Source organism: Eubalaena glacialis, chromosome 9 (assembly GCF_028564815.1).
Source record: "Eubalaena glacialis isolate mEubGla1 chromosome 9, mEubGla1.1.hap2.+ XY, whole genome shotgun sequence".
In the NCBI taxonomy this organism is placed as follows: domain Eukaryota; kingdom Metazoa; phylum Chordata; class Mammalia; order Artiodactyla; family Balaenidae; genus Eubalaena; species Eubalaena glacialis.
In genome coordinates, this window is record NC_083724.1 from 43,075,195 (window position 1) to 43,087,326 (window position 12,132).

At 38.3% G+C, this 12,132-nt stretch overlaps 1 protein-coding gene across 1 annotated transcript in view; it reads right to left on the bottom strand.

The window, feature by feature from the left end:
* Positions 1–5,101: 5,101 nt before the first annotated feature.
* The window catches only part of CEP78 (centrosomal protein 78), a 30,869-nt gene continuing 23,838 nt past the window's right edge, over positions 5,102–12,132 (bottom strand). Inside the window, exons 12-15 of the mRNA XM_061201169.1 lie at positions 8,998–9,075; positions 7,611–7,777; positions 6,585–6,756; positions 5,102–5,665 (exon numbers count right to left, since the gene is read on the bottom strand). Coding sequence (XP_061057152.1) covers positions 5,102–5,665; positions 6,585–6,756; positions 7,611–7,777; positions 8,998–9,075 — 981 coding nt within the window. The remainder of the gene's footprint in view (positions 5,666–6,584; positions 6,757–7,610; positions 7,778–8,997; positions 9,076–12,132) is intronic.

Here is a 12,132-nt window from a genome sequence, read left to right on the forward strand (position 1 = left end):
GTTCTATTTTCACAATCGTGTTTTTAATTTCCAAAAACTAAATATCTTTTTCCTAGCATCCTATTCTTTATGGATGCAACATCCCCATGACTCTTTGAAGATCCTAATTGTATTAATTTTTAAACTTCTTCCGTTTCTTCTAGTAACTACCTTCTTGAACAGGTTAATTTGTTTTAATTTGGTGTCTCCTTTTATGTTAGTGGTTTTCTTCAAATTTGATGATTCTTGGCATATTTATAGATGAGGGCCTAAGACTAAGGTTTGAAGTGACTTTCCTCAGCCAAATGAGAATTCTGGTTCACTTTCAATGAATACAAATTCTGATTACAGGCACTCTGGTGATTATAAAGGGAGTGGCAGGTCACCGTAACCAGAAGTGTGGCAGCTTATCTTCAGTTCCTGCTTGTAGTCATTTTGGATAATGCCCTTGTTCTCCAATCCCAGTGTTTCCTGTGTCAGGACTCCCACTTCAGAGAGCTGCTTTCTTAGCCTGAGCTTGATGGCAAACTCCATAATTAGGTACTCCATAAAGCGGTAAGTGGAACGGCTTAGCTGTTCCACTCTTCAATTAACTCATCTTTCAATAATCTGCTCTTTATCTTCTAGGAAGTCCACATTGTTCATTTTCTGGTTTTCCAACTCTGCTATTAATTTATTTTTGTTTTAATATTTCTCCAGTCATTTCAATGGGACTCTGGAAGAGTAAAAGAATGTGTTCAGTGATCCATGTTAAACCAGAAGTTCTCATATGTAGTTTATAACCAGGATCTGCTAAAAAATTAACCATCTTGCTGATCTTCTGAAAATCAAGTGTTACTATTTTGAGATTAGGGATTATTTTGTAAATATCCATTTGAAATTAGACTGATTCCTGGACATAGTATTGGGTATGCATACAACAGTAATTTTTGACCAAAAGTAATTATGGTAGATTTAGGGCAAGATGACAAGCTCTTTGCTACTGTATCACATCTGACACTGTTTAAAAAAAAAAACCAGAATTCCTGTTTACATAGATTGCATATGCTCTGGTAAACACTCAGCAAAGGTACATAGTAATTTCTCAGTAAAGGTACATGCTCATAAACTCTAACCCAAATGAAAATATTTAATTTCAATTAAGTGACATTGCTTTAGGTTTAGTATTGAAAGTTTAACGAAGTACTAAAATTGTACATATTAAGCAGCAAAGTATCCGTATTTATAATTTTTAATGGAATCACTTCAATAAAAGTGATTCCATTATCAATAAAACATGTAAATATGAAAGAATTTTAAAACTATAATTATGTATGTGTATATATGTCTCTGAAAAATCTGTGTCAAAGAAAACTGAGGCTATCAGTATAAACTCATTAAACTTCTATCTCTTCTTACCTTTATTTCCTCCCAAACTTACCAGTATCCATCCAACTCGAAGGATACAAGTGATTTTTATATATTGCGCAAGGTTTTTTTATCCATATTTCCATGTTTCCCCAATTCTCTAAATTACTTATCTACATCTTCAGGATCTCCTTTATTGGTTTCCTCATTTCAACATATAAAATGTAAGTCCTTCTCATTCTAAAAAATTCTTTTTTTGCTAATTATTTTCTCTTTTCATCCAAACTCCTTCAGAGCAGCCTATTCCCACTGTTTTCACTAGCCCCGCCTGGCCCCCACAGGCAGCCCTGGACCCTCAATTTATTGCAATCTGGCTTTCTTGTCCACCACTTCACTGAACTGCTCTAAGGTCACTGGGGACCTAACTGCTCAAATCCAATGGACACTTACATTCTCTGAAGTATGACACTGTCATCTACTTCCTCCTTCTTGAAACTCTATCACTTCTTTCCTTCCCAGAATTCTTTCTCTGCTTATTACTTAAACTTTTGACAGTACCCACAATCCTCTGAAACCTCATCCATTTTCATGATTTTAATGACTGCTTATATGTGCTGATGACATTCAAACTTTTATTTTTCCATGTCTTCACATGTATGTCCAGTTATCTACCAGTTTATCTCCTGAATTCTACAGGTGCTTTAAAATTCAACATGTCCAGAACTAAAGTCTTTTCCCCAATTCAGTTCTTTATTCCCTATTTCCAAACTCAGTGATACCACCACCCAAACTTAGTCACACAGATGGGGGTCCAGCCTCCGCCTCCTAGTTCTTCCTTACTTCCCAAGACCAAGTCTTGCTTGTAATTTTCTAAATAAAATTAGAACTTATTTCCTCCCTTCATCTATACCTTATTTCACACCCCTTTCTTCTTGCTATTACCTGATCTAGAAGTTACCAAATTGCTGTTTGGTGGAACCAGCTGTTAGACACTTCTATTAAAAAAGGACTCTACAATCAAATAGATTTGAGGATGGCTGTATACCATACGCCTGCTGTGACGATCCAGAATGAACATTAGCCTACAGCAGCCCCCAGAAGCTGTACAGTAAAGAAACCTGATTAACTTTACTTAAGCCAGGTTCTCCCTTCTGCCGGCCTATAAACCTTTCAGTAGGCACAGGAGAGGAGGTGGCAGCATGCAAGTCCCACTAGAAAATAAAAAACACTGCTCCTCAGAAAAGTGGGGCATAATTGTCTCCAGGCTTCTTCACATTCCTCATCCATACTGACGTCAGTGGTCTAAAATGCCACCTGAACTTGTCCTTTCTATTCTTAGCTACTTTCTGAGGAAACCAGTTCCACGCACATGGATGGCTAAGACCCGCTCTCCTCCTCCTGGCTGCCTCCTTTAGGGGCACTTGCCACTGCCTGGTGACACTGCACTGATGCTCCAGAGCCTGTGCCTGTGGCTCCATAACACACCCCTCTCACACTCATGGCTCTGGACTTCCGCTGTCCTCTCTGCCTTGAGTGTCCTTGCCCTTTACTGGCTGACTCACCAGTTTTTCACGAGTCCTTTAAGACTTAGCTTAGGGACTGCCTCTTTAGATGACTTTTCTTTGCCTCACAGCTCCCCCTCTTCTTCCACAAACACTGACTAAATGCCCTGAATATGCCCGTCATAGCATGTCACGTGCAGGATGAGACATCTGCTGTGCGTCTTCCCCTCTCACTCCACTGCTAAAGGGCCAACGCTACATCTTGGTCATTGTTTCACTCCTCTAACACTCAATCCATGACTAATGAACTAACTAGTACTCTAGTAGCCCTCTTAGTAACAATCAGGCAGGACCTTCTAGAAGAAATCTGACACTCCAGCTTTTCTCTGATCTCACCTCTCAGTCTGGTTGAACTAAAGACTTATCTGTGCATGTTTACCAGGGAGACATAATTTAATCCAGAGATGTGTCATCACATACTCTTACATACTCTGCCGTTTAAAAATTCTGCTCAGATGGGGGAAGGAGACAGGTATGCTTTCTGATAGCCCCACTCTTTTGCACTTCTAGTGCTCACTGGCTTCTCTCTCTGTGCCTTCCTTAAACCCTTCCTCTCTTAACAAGGAAACAGGATAACAGAGTAATTAAGAGCCTGGGTTCTGCCTATCTGTGAAACAGAAACAGAACCAGGGACATAGAGAATAGACTGGTGGTTGCCAAGGGGGAGGGGGTGGGAGAGGGTTGGATTGGGAGTTTGGGATTAGCACATGCAAACTGGTGTATATACAGGATGGATAAACAAAAAGGTTCTACACGGGACTTCCCTGGTGGCGCAGTGGTTAAGAATACACCTGCCAATACAGGGGACATGGGTTCGAGCCCTGATCCGGGAAGACCCCACATGCCACAGAGCAACTAAGCCCCGTGCGCCACAACTACAGAGCCTGCGCTCTAGAGCCCGCGAGTCAATACTGAAGCCCGCGTGCCACAACTACTGAAGTCCATGCACCTAGAGCCCATGCTCCACAACAATAGAAGCCACGGCAATGAGAAGCCTGTGCACTGCAACAAAGAGTAGCCCCCGCTCACTGCAACGAGAGAAAGCCCGCACGCAGCAACGAAGACCCAACGCAGCCAAAAATAAAAAATAAATAAATACATTTATTAAAAAAAAAGTGAATGCATTTTAAAAAACCAAAAAGGTCCTACTGTATAGCACAGGGAACTATATTCAATATCCTGTGATAAACCGTAATGGAAAAGAATGTGAAAAAGAATGTATATAAATGTATAACTGAGTCACTTTCCTGTACAGCAGTAATTAACACAACACTGTAATTCAACTATACGTCAATAAAAAATAAAATTTTTAAAAAGTGCCATAAAAATAATCACATAAGGGGGACTTCCCTGGTGGTCCAGCGGTTAAGACTTCGCCTTCCAATGCAGGGGGTGAGGGTTCGATCCCTGGTCGGGGAGCTAAGATCCCACATGCCTCGCGGCCAAAAAACCAAAACATAAAACAGAAGCAATACTGTAACAAATTCAATAAAGACTTTAAAAATGGTCGACATCAAAAAAAAATCTTTTTAAAAAAAATCACATAAATCAGAAACAAATGAAACATAATAAAGTCCATACATTAAAAAAAAAGAGCATGGGTTGTGGTCAAATCCCAGCTAACCACTTACTTATAGCTGTGTAATTTTGGGCAGCTCACATAATGTCTCCTCAGACTCCTCATCTATAAAATGGGGATGGTAATAGTTCCCTACCTCATAGCGTTGCTGTAATCCATAAACACGGTTAAGTGCCTCGGTAAATGTTTGCTGCTCTCTGGTTATTGTGAATTAAAATACATTAATGGCTTCTGGCCATATGATTTATAATAGTTTGACATTTAACCAAATGGTAAAACTATTCCATTTATTATTCCCATCTCTTTTTACCCCTTACCCTGCTTTGTTGTTTATGTTTTCTCCCGCCAGAGTGTTAGTTCCAGGAGAGCAAAGGCTTTTTTTTGTTCACTGCTGAAAGCAATAGCACCCAGAAAAGTATTGTACATATGAAGCCCTCAGTAAACACTAGCTGAGGAATGGTGCAAACCGTCACAAGGAAAAATACACCAAAACTTTCATTATAATAAAAAAGTATAGATAAATTTTTCTCTAATGGCTTCCAGTCAAGTATTTTAAAACACCATATGCTATACTAAAAACATAAGTAATTTATTAAAATTTGAAGGCAAAAACATAATTTTAAAAGATTTAGACTTATGTTAGGCGTGATAGAGTATGGATGCTTTCTTGAAATTCAAAATCAGATCCAAGAGTATCACTTTCAGAATGTTCTAGTAGACTGAGTTTACTTTTAGTTGTCTTTGATGAAACAGTCACTATTCTACTCTCTTTCTTAACAGAAATGTGTTTTTTCGAAGACTCACTTTTAATTGGTTTATTAACCAAAGAATTATTTTGCCCAATTCCTTGGCTTTTCTGCTTTACAGGTGAGTCAGAGCAGGAATGCAGGTCCTTCCCAGGTTGTTTCTTAGCAGAGTATTTTTTGGTATATTCACCTGCTTTGGTCATTTTCCCTGAAGAAGACCTGCTATTTCTAGATAATTCCTCTTCTTTTCTTTGACTTCCAGTTCCAGAAATGACATCTACTGAAGAAGGACATGTTCTAGCAATGAAATCTTCAAAAGACTCCTGCCGCTGCTCTGTGACTGGAAACCCCAGGTTATCTTTGGAAGTTTCTAAGGCCTCCTGAGTAGAGACTGGGACCTGGAAGGAGTCGAGAGACAAAGGAATCCTAGCATCACCTGTAATTTTCTGAAACTGGAAGGAAAAACAAAAGACAAGACAAAAATTCAGTGATGAACAAAGCCAACCATTAAAAAGTAGAGTTCAAAACTTCAATATTACTCTGCGATATTATTATTAAGACAGTCAATTGATTATTCAGAAGATTTCAGAGCCAGTTTCTTTCTAATTATATCTTGCCAAGTGATTCTCAACTTAACCAAGATATATCCAAGGCTATGTCCGCTACATTTTCAGACTTTGGTGATTGGGGTAGTTATTACCCATTTCCTTTCCCTCACTAAAAATAAAACCCTATTCTGTAAGAAAATTAATTTATTTTCTATCCTCCAGGCACATGTAAACAGTATATAGTTTGTGACCAGACTGTGTTCTCAAGCTGTCAGTTCCCAAGACCAGTCTGAGATTGGTTGAGGGGGGCGAAGGGGGCTCCAAGTAAGGCTAGAGGAAAAGCTGACAGGTTTCCCCTCCCATTCCCATGACCAGGTGAGTCACTATAATATGTTACCTATTAGCTATGTCTGGATTACTTATTTTAAAAATTATCTATATCAGTACGTGTACCTTCATTAGTGTTCCTTCACTGTAAGCTGACTGCATACAAATAGAAACCTAGATAAAATATGAATAGAATAGACATTTATACAATTTAAAATCTGGAATATTTTCTCTAATGTTTTCTTTCTTCATTAAGGATAGTTTGCTTTAACTCATAAATTTTCTAAAGAACTCCCAGTTTTCTTATATACAACAATACAGTATCATGAAATGGGCCCACATTTACTAATCTCAGATTTGGAGAGGACTCCACAGTCTTCTAGCTCCTGAGCATGTGAACTATTAGAGACTGACCATTATTATTTTCTCTCTGACTTGGTCATTTCCTTTTTGCTGATCACTCTTCGAATCATTAAGTGCTGTTCTGTCCACTTACTTGGATATTTTGCATTTGTCCTAGGGCACTCTGCTTTGGTTCTGATTTTTCTTCTTCAAGTGCCTTCTTTTCTTCTTTAGGTGGACTACTAACAGTAGAATTCATCTGGGGACGACCTAGTAAATGAAAATCTGACTGATCTATACCAGCCATTGTGGCCAGCTGCCCCAGCCTGGACCAGAGAAGGAAAGGAGAAAAGGCAAAGGTTATTATAATCACATAAGAGCAGTTTAGATTTCCCCAGACCTACAATCATGAAATACTGCTAAAATCATAAAAGCCAACATCCTACCCCTGACCACAAGCCTCTCTCTCCCCCAACTTCTTAGCCCTTTCCAGATTCATCCTCTAGGACACATCCCATCTCCTTACCTATTACCGCTCCATTTTAAACACTGTCTCACTAGCAGCTTCAACATCTACCACGCACCTCGTCCACTGCCTGTCACACCTCCATTCCCACACTTCTTTACCACCTTTCCTGCAGTTTCCAAGAATGTGTTTGTTCCTTCCTTCCCAACACCAATTCATTCACTGGCAAAACACCACTCCATCAACTATCAATCTCCACTTCCCTCTTTCAGCAAAATTGCTCCCAGTTGAGAACCACTGACCTATATCTTCCCTGCAGATTAATAGTAATTTTTATGTCTAAGACAAAAATAACTTTAATTTAAACTTATCAAACAAGCAAATAAGTGAAAGATAGGAAAATTCTTATGCATTCCCGAATATTTTCAATGAAAATTGCCTTCAATTTAGTCTTTACAAAAAACTATACCTACTAATTACTCTGTCTACAGGTTACTCTTATATAATGGGCTCCCCACTCTACCAAAGCAGGCTCCCCTATTTGCATTTCTTAAAAAATTTAATTCCTCATTTTAAAAAGTCAACTATATTACCTATAATTACACTAAATTTGGCTAAATATGCCCATGGAAGTGATGAAAACTGCTCCAGCTCCTCAGCAAACTACCATTATAGTCGCAAAGAGAAGAACGCCATGAAGAGGAATGAACTAACCCAGCATCTTTAAGGAGATCCAAGAAAGCATGGAACTTCTGAAAAGAATTCTCAATGCTGCCCAAAACACCTTCATCATCCAGGATCATGCTTGTCAATGAGTGTGCATGAAGGGCTTCAGACAAAGAGAAATTTATATTTCTTAACTGGGCGTTTTCATGTTCCAGCTATAAAAGAAAACTGAAAATGTCTGACATGATTTTTTCTCATTGTCATCAAAAGTAGTCTTGTCTAGTTTCAAGGAACAAAACTAAAACACTCAAAATGTAATTAATCTGTAATTAACCTAACTCTCCACCAGTAAAGACAGAGACCACATCACATAATAACCAAAACCCACAGGCACGCAACAAAGTTTCCTATATAACACTTAGGTGGTATATAAATAAACCAAAGTTATCATTTTATTAATGATCTTTCACAAAAGATCACATTTCTAACTGGTTAAAATCATATTGGAGCCTCATTCCACATTAGAAAATTACCTGCTTTAAGTTTCCCGTAAATTAGAAAATGAAATATAGAATCTGATTTGGACAAAACATATTACAACTCTGCTGAATGTTAAGAATTAACTTTAGTGAGCAAAATATCTAATGCTTATGTTTAAAAGTGCTAAATCATACCCAACCCAATTTATTAAATGTACGATCACCAATATTTTCTTTGGCTTCTTGAAAATATTCACTCCCGTGCACTCTTCCCCTTCCGCTCATCATCTATGCACTTAAAACCCCCTATAAGCTCAACTCTAGTATTTCTCAGAAAGGCCATTATGTTCATGATGCCCCTTTTGCCTTATATAAGCAGGTGCTCAACATTTATTGAATGAGTGTCTGCCAATCCAATGGATGCACTTTCAAAAATTCCTCTCTACACTCACCCTGTGATAAATTATATTTATATAGAACTTTTTAGATTATGCCCTGCTTTCATGCACATTACCTAATGTAATTATCAAAGTATATATTTTTATCTCTCATTGCATTCTTAGAAGTTTTCCAATATCTTAAATTTATTTAAATGATTCACTTTCCTAATTCATTGCCAGGAGAGTCTCATCATGTCTTTTATGTTACTGTATATACAGTATATGCACAAAAAGTGCTTTCTTGAATCAAAGAATCATGAACAGAAAATAAGCTAATGTCATATAAAAGCACACACACACACACACACAAAACCAGATTTTCACATTTTTAAAAATATGCTTTCTGGAATATAGATCATATGATCACTAAATACCAGTAAATGCAAAAGTCCATATGATACAACCAATTTGCAACATATTACAGTTTTAAAGTTTACAAACTATGTGTATATGGCTTAAAATCTAATCAAAATAAAACCAAAACACTCTCAAAAGTATAAGAAGAAAGTTGTTTACCTCACTGACTCGTTTATCAGCCTTAAGTCTTATTACTCTTTCCTCCTTTAACTGCTTTAGGCACTCCTCCAGTTTTTCCTACACAAACAGAGTAAATATTATAATAATTCATAGTATAATATCCAAAAGCCTTTCCAGCTATAGGTCTCATCAGGATTTAGGGGCAGAGCCAGAAGTGAACTCAGATTTTAGTCTGCTACTGGTAATATCATACCATGCTAGTGAAATGAATTATCAAAATATATCAAATTAGCATAGTAAAGATTTATTTAAATTCCACTTTCCAACATAAATTTGTGGCAGCCCACCATAAAAGCCATATGAGTATAACATAGTAAGTCAGAAATAAAAAGTTCAGACCAAGAAAGAAAAATTCTAGTTTTATTTGTGGGTCTCTTTATAGTAGGAAGTCCTATTAATGAACATGCTTAACATACCTGAATTGCATAATTGCAGATTCAAAAGCATTTTTTTAAAAAGTAATCACTTTTAAACCAATTTACAGTCAAGCACTGTTCCTGGAGTTCTCTGGGCATTAAGTAATCTAATCATCAAAACCGTAAGGGGGGCTTCCCTGGTGGCGCAGTGGTTAAGAATCCGCCTGCCAGTGCAGGGGACAAGGGTTCGAGCCCTGGTCCGGGAAGATCCCACATGCCGCGGAGCAACCAAGCCCGTGTGCCACGACTACTGAGCCTACGCTCTAGAGCCCATGTGCCACAACTACTGAGCTCATGTGCCTAGAGCCCGTGATCCGCAACAAGAGAAGCCACCACAGTGAGAAGCCTGTGCACCGCAACAAAGAGTAGCCCCCGCTCGACGCAACTAGAGAAAGCCCGCGAGCAGCCACGAAGACCCAACACAGCCAAAAATAAATAAATAAAATAAATTTATTAAAAAAAAACCCATAAAACCCTACGAGGAAAGAACGATCACTAACTCCATGTTATTTTACAGATGAGGAAAACAGAGGCAGAGAAGTAGAGTAAGTAGAGCAGCACAGCCAAGGTGACACCACTAAGTAGCAGAGCCACACTGTGGACTCAGGAAGCTGGGTGCCATTCCTGTTCACGGAGGTGGTAGTCTTCCCATCACCAAGGTCAATAAAATAAAATGAACACTGATAAACTCTCTTTTGAGTTTTAAGGACTAAGACACTTAGGTCTCTGAAGTGGGGACACTGCTTGCAACAGGCAGAATTCTAAAACAGCCCCTAAGACTCCTACTTCCTGAAGTACACAAACCTTCCACTCATCCAATCAAACCCTAAATCTAGGTGCTGGAGTGAAGGGATTTTGCAGATGTAACTAAGGTTCAAAATCAGTTGATTTTTTAAGAAAGGGAGATTATTCTAGGTGGATGTGACCTACTCAGGCACCCCATGAAAAGGACCTGAACTCTTCCTAAATTGAAGTACAAAAGGGACAAGAGGGAGACTCTCCATTTCTGGCTCTGAAGAAGTCCAATGTTGCAGCAGGGAAGGCAAGCGAGAGGCCTCTAGGAGCTGAGACTGTCTCCCGACTGACAGCCAGCAAGGAAATGGGGACCTCTGCCCTGCAACTGCAGAATCTGAATTATGCTAACAAGCCGACGAAGCTTGGAGGCATTCTTTCCCAGAGCCTCTGGATGCTAACACAGCCAGACTGACATCTTGATTTCAGCTCTGTGACCCACACAAACTATGGTGAACATCCAACGTTTGGGGCTCAATGTCTTACACTTAAATTTCACGTGCTTTAACACTCTCAGGAGGGAACCCACACATTCCCGTGTGTATCTGAGCAGGAAACCCAGTCACGCTGTGCCTGGACTTCTGACCTACAGAACTGTGAGCTGGTAAAATAGGTATTGTTTTCAGTCAGTAGGAGTGTAGTAAAAGAATTAATATTCTACTCAACCTCCAGGTTTGTGAACAAAATAAATGACTGTCATTGTTTTAAGCCACGGTTTTGGGGTGGTTTCTTATGCAGCGATAAACAATCAGAATACCTATACTTATGAAACTGCTTTGAACAATCACTTAAAGAATGAGGAACTCTCTTATATGCCATCATTGGGAGAGGAACTCGTATCACTTTCTGGAGAGTAGATTTTGGTACCTAACAACAATCCTACATCAGGAGTTTACCCTAAGGTAATCAAAGATGTGGGCAAAGATTTATGTACCAACATGATGTCATAAGATTGTTTATAACCAAACCCTAGCAGAAAGCTAAGCGCCTCCAAATTGGGATTGGTTTAAATAAAAGTAGCTCACTGTATGAAGGAATGTGCTATGAAGCCACTAAGAAAAGAATGACAAGAGGTCTCAACCAGAGTTAAAGAATGGGCTTCAGGAGTTCTACATTCAAAATATATCTGTGCGTTCTTCCTGGGAGATGGTGCATAAGCTTAATCAAATTCTCTAATGTAGAAGAGTATTTAGTGACATGACAAAATATTTTTGATACTTTTTTAAGACAAAAGAGCAGATTAGGTGTGTGTACATGCAGAGGTGGCTTTTATTTCCTTCAATAAGTTGTTCATTGTTTTCAAAAATTTGCTCAATGAACATATATTTTTATATTTAGAACATACTTAAAAAATTGACAGTCTAATAACTTCAAATTCTTTAATGTTTCATTACTAATGCCAGCCAAGTTTTCAATGGGGAAAAAGGGGAAAAAATTGCAAAATTCCTCTGCTTTTAATATAATGGTTTAATAAATCTTCTAAAGTTGATTTCAAAGAAATTCTAAACAAATAAGCAAACAAACAAAAAAAACCTCACCACAGTCAGAGGAAAGTAGACTAAAAATTCCTGACTGGTTCTAAAATAGCACATCAAAGTGCAATTACATGAAATAGTTTCTCCCTCTAGTGGAGGGAATTAGAACACAGTGTTAAATTTCTGTGAAAAAGTGTATCCTCCTCCTACAAAGTATTAATAATTCATGTCCCTTACATGGAAATATGGAACCAAAAAAGTTAGAAAGTAAAATTGCTTGATAGTCTATTACTTAAATAAGACTAATGATAAGGCTTTGGAATAATTTTCCTTCCTGTCATCTGCTCTCCTTCCTCCCTTCTGTACACTGGCTAGGGTGATTTTTCTGGGACAAAGCTCCCATCATATTGGATATCAAATTTTATGTTCAA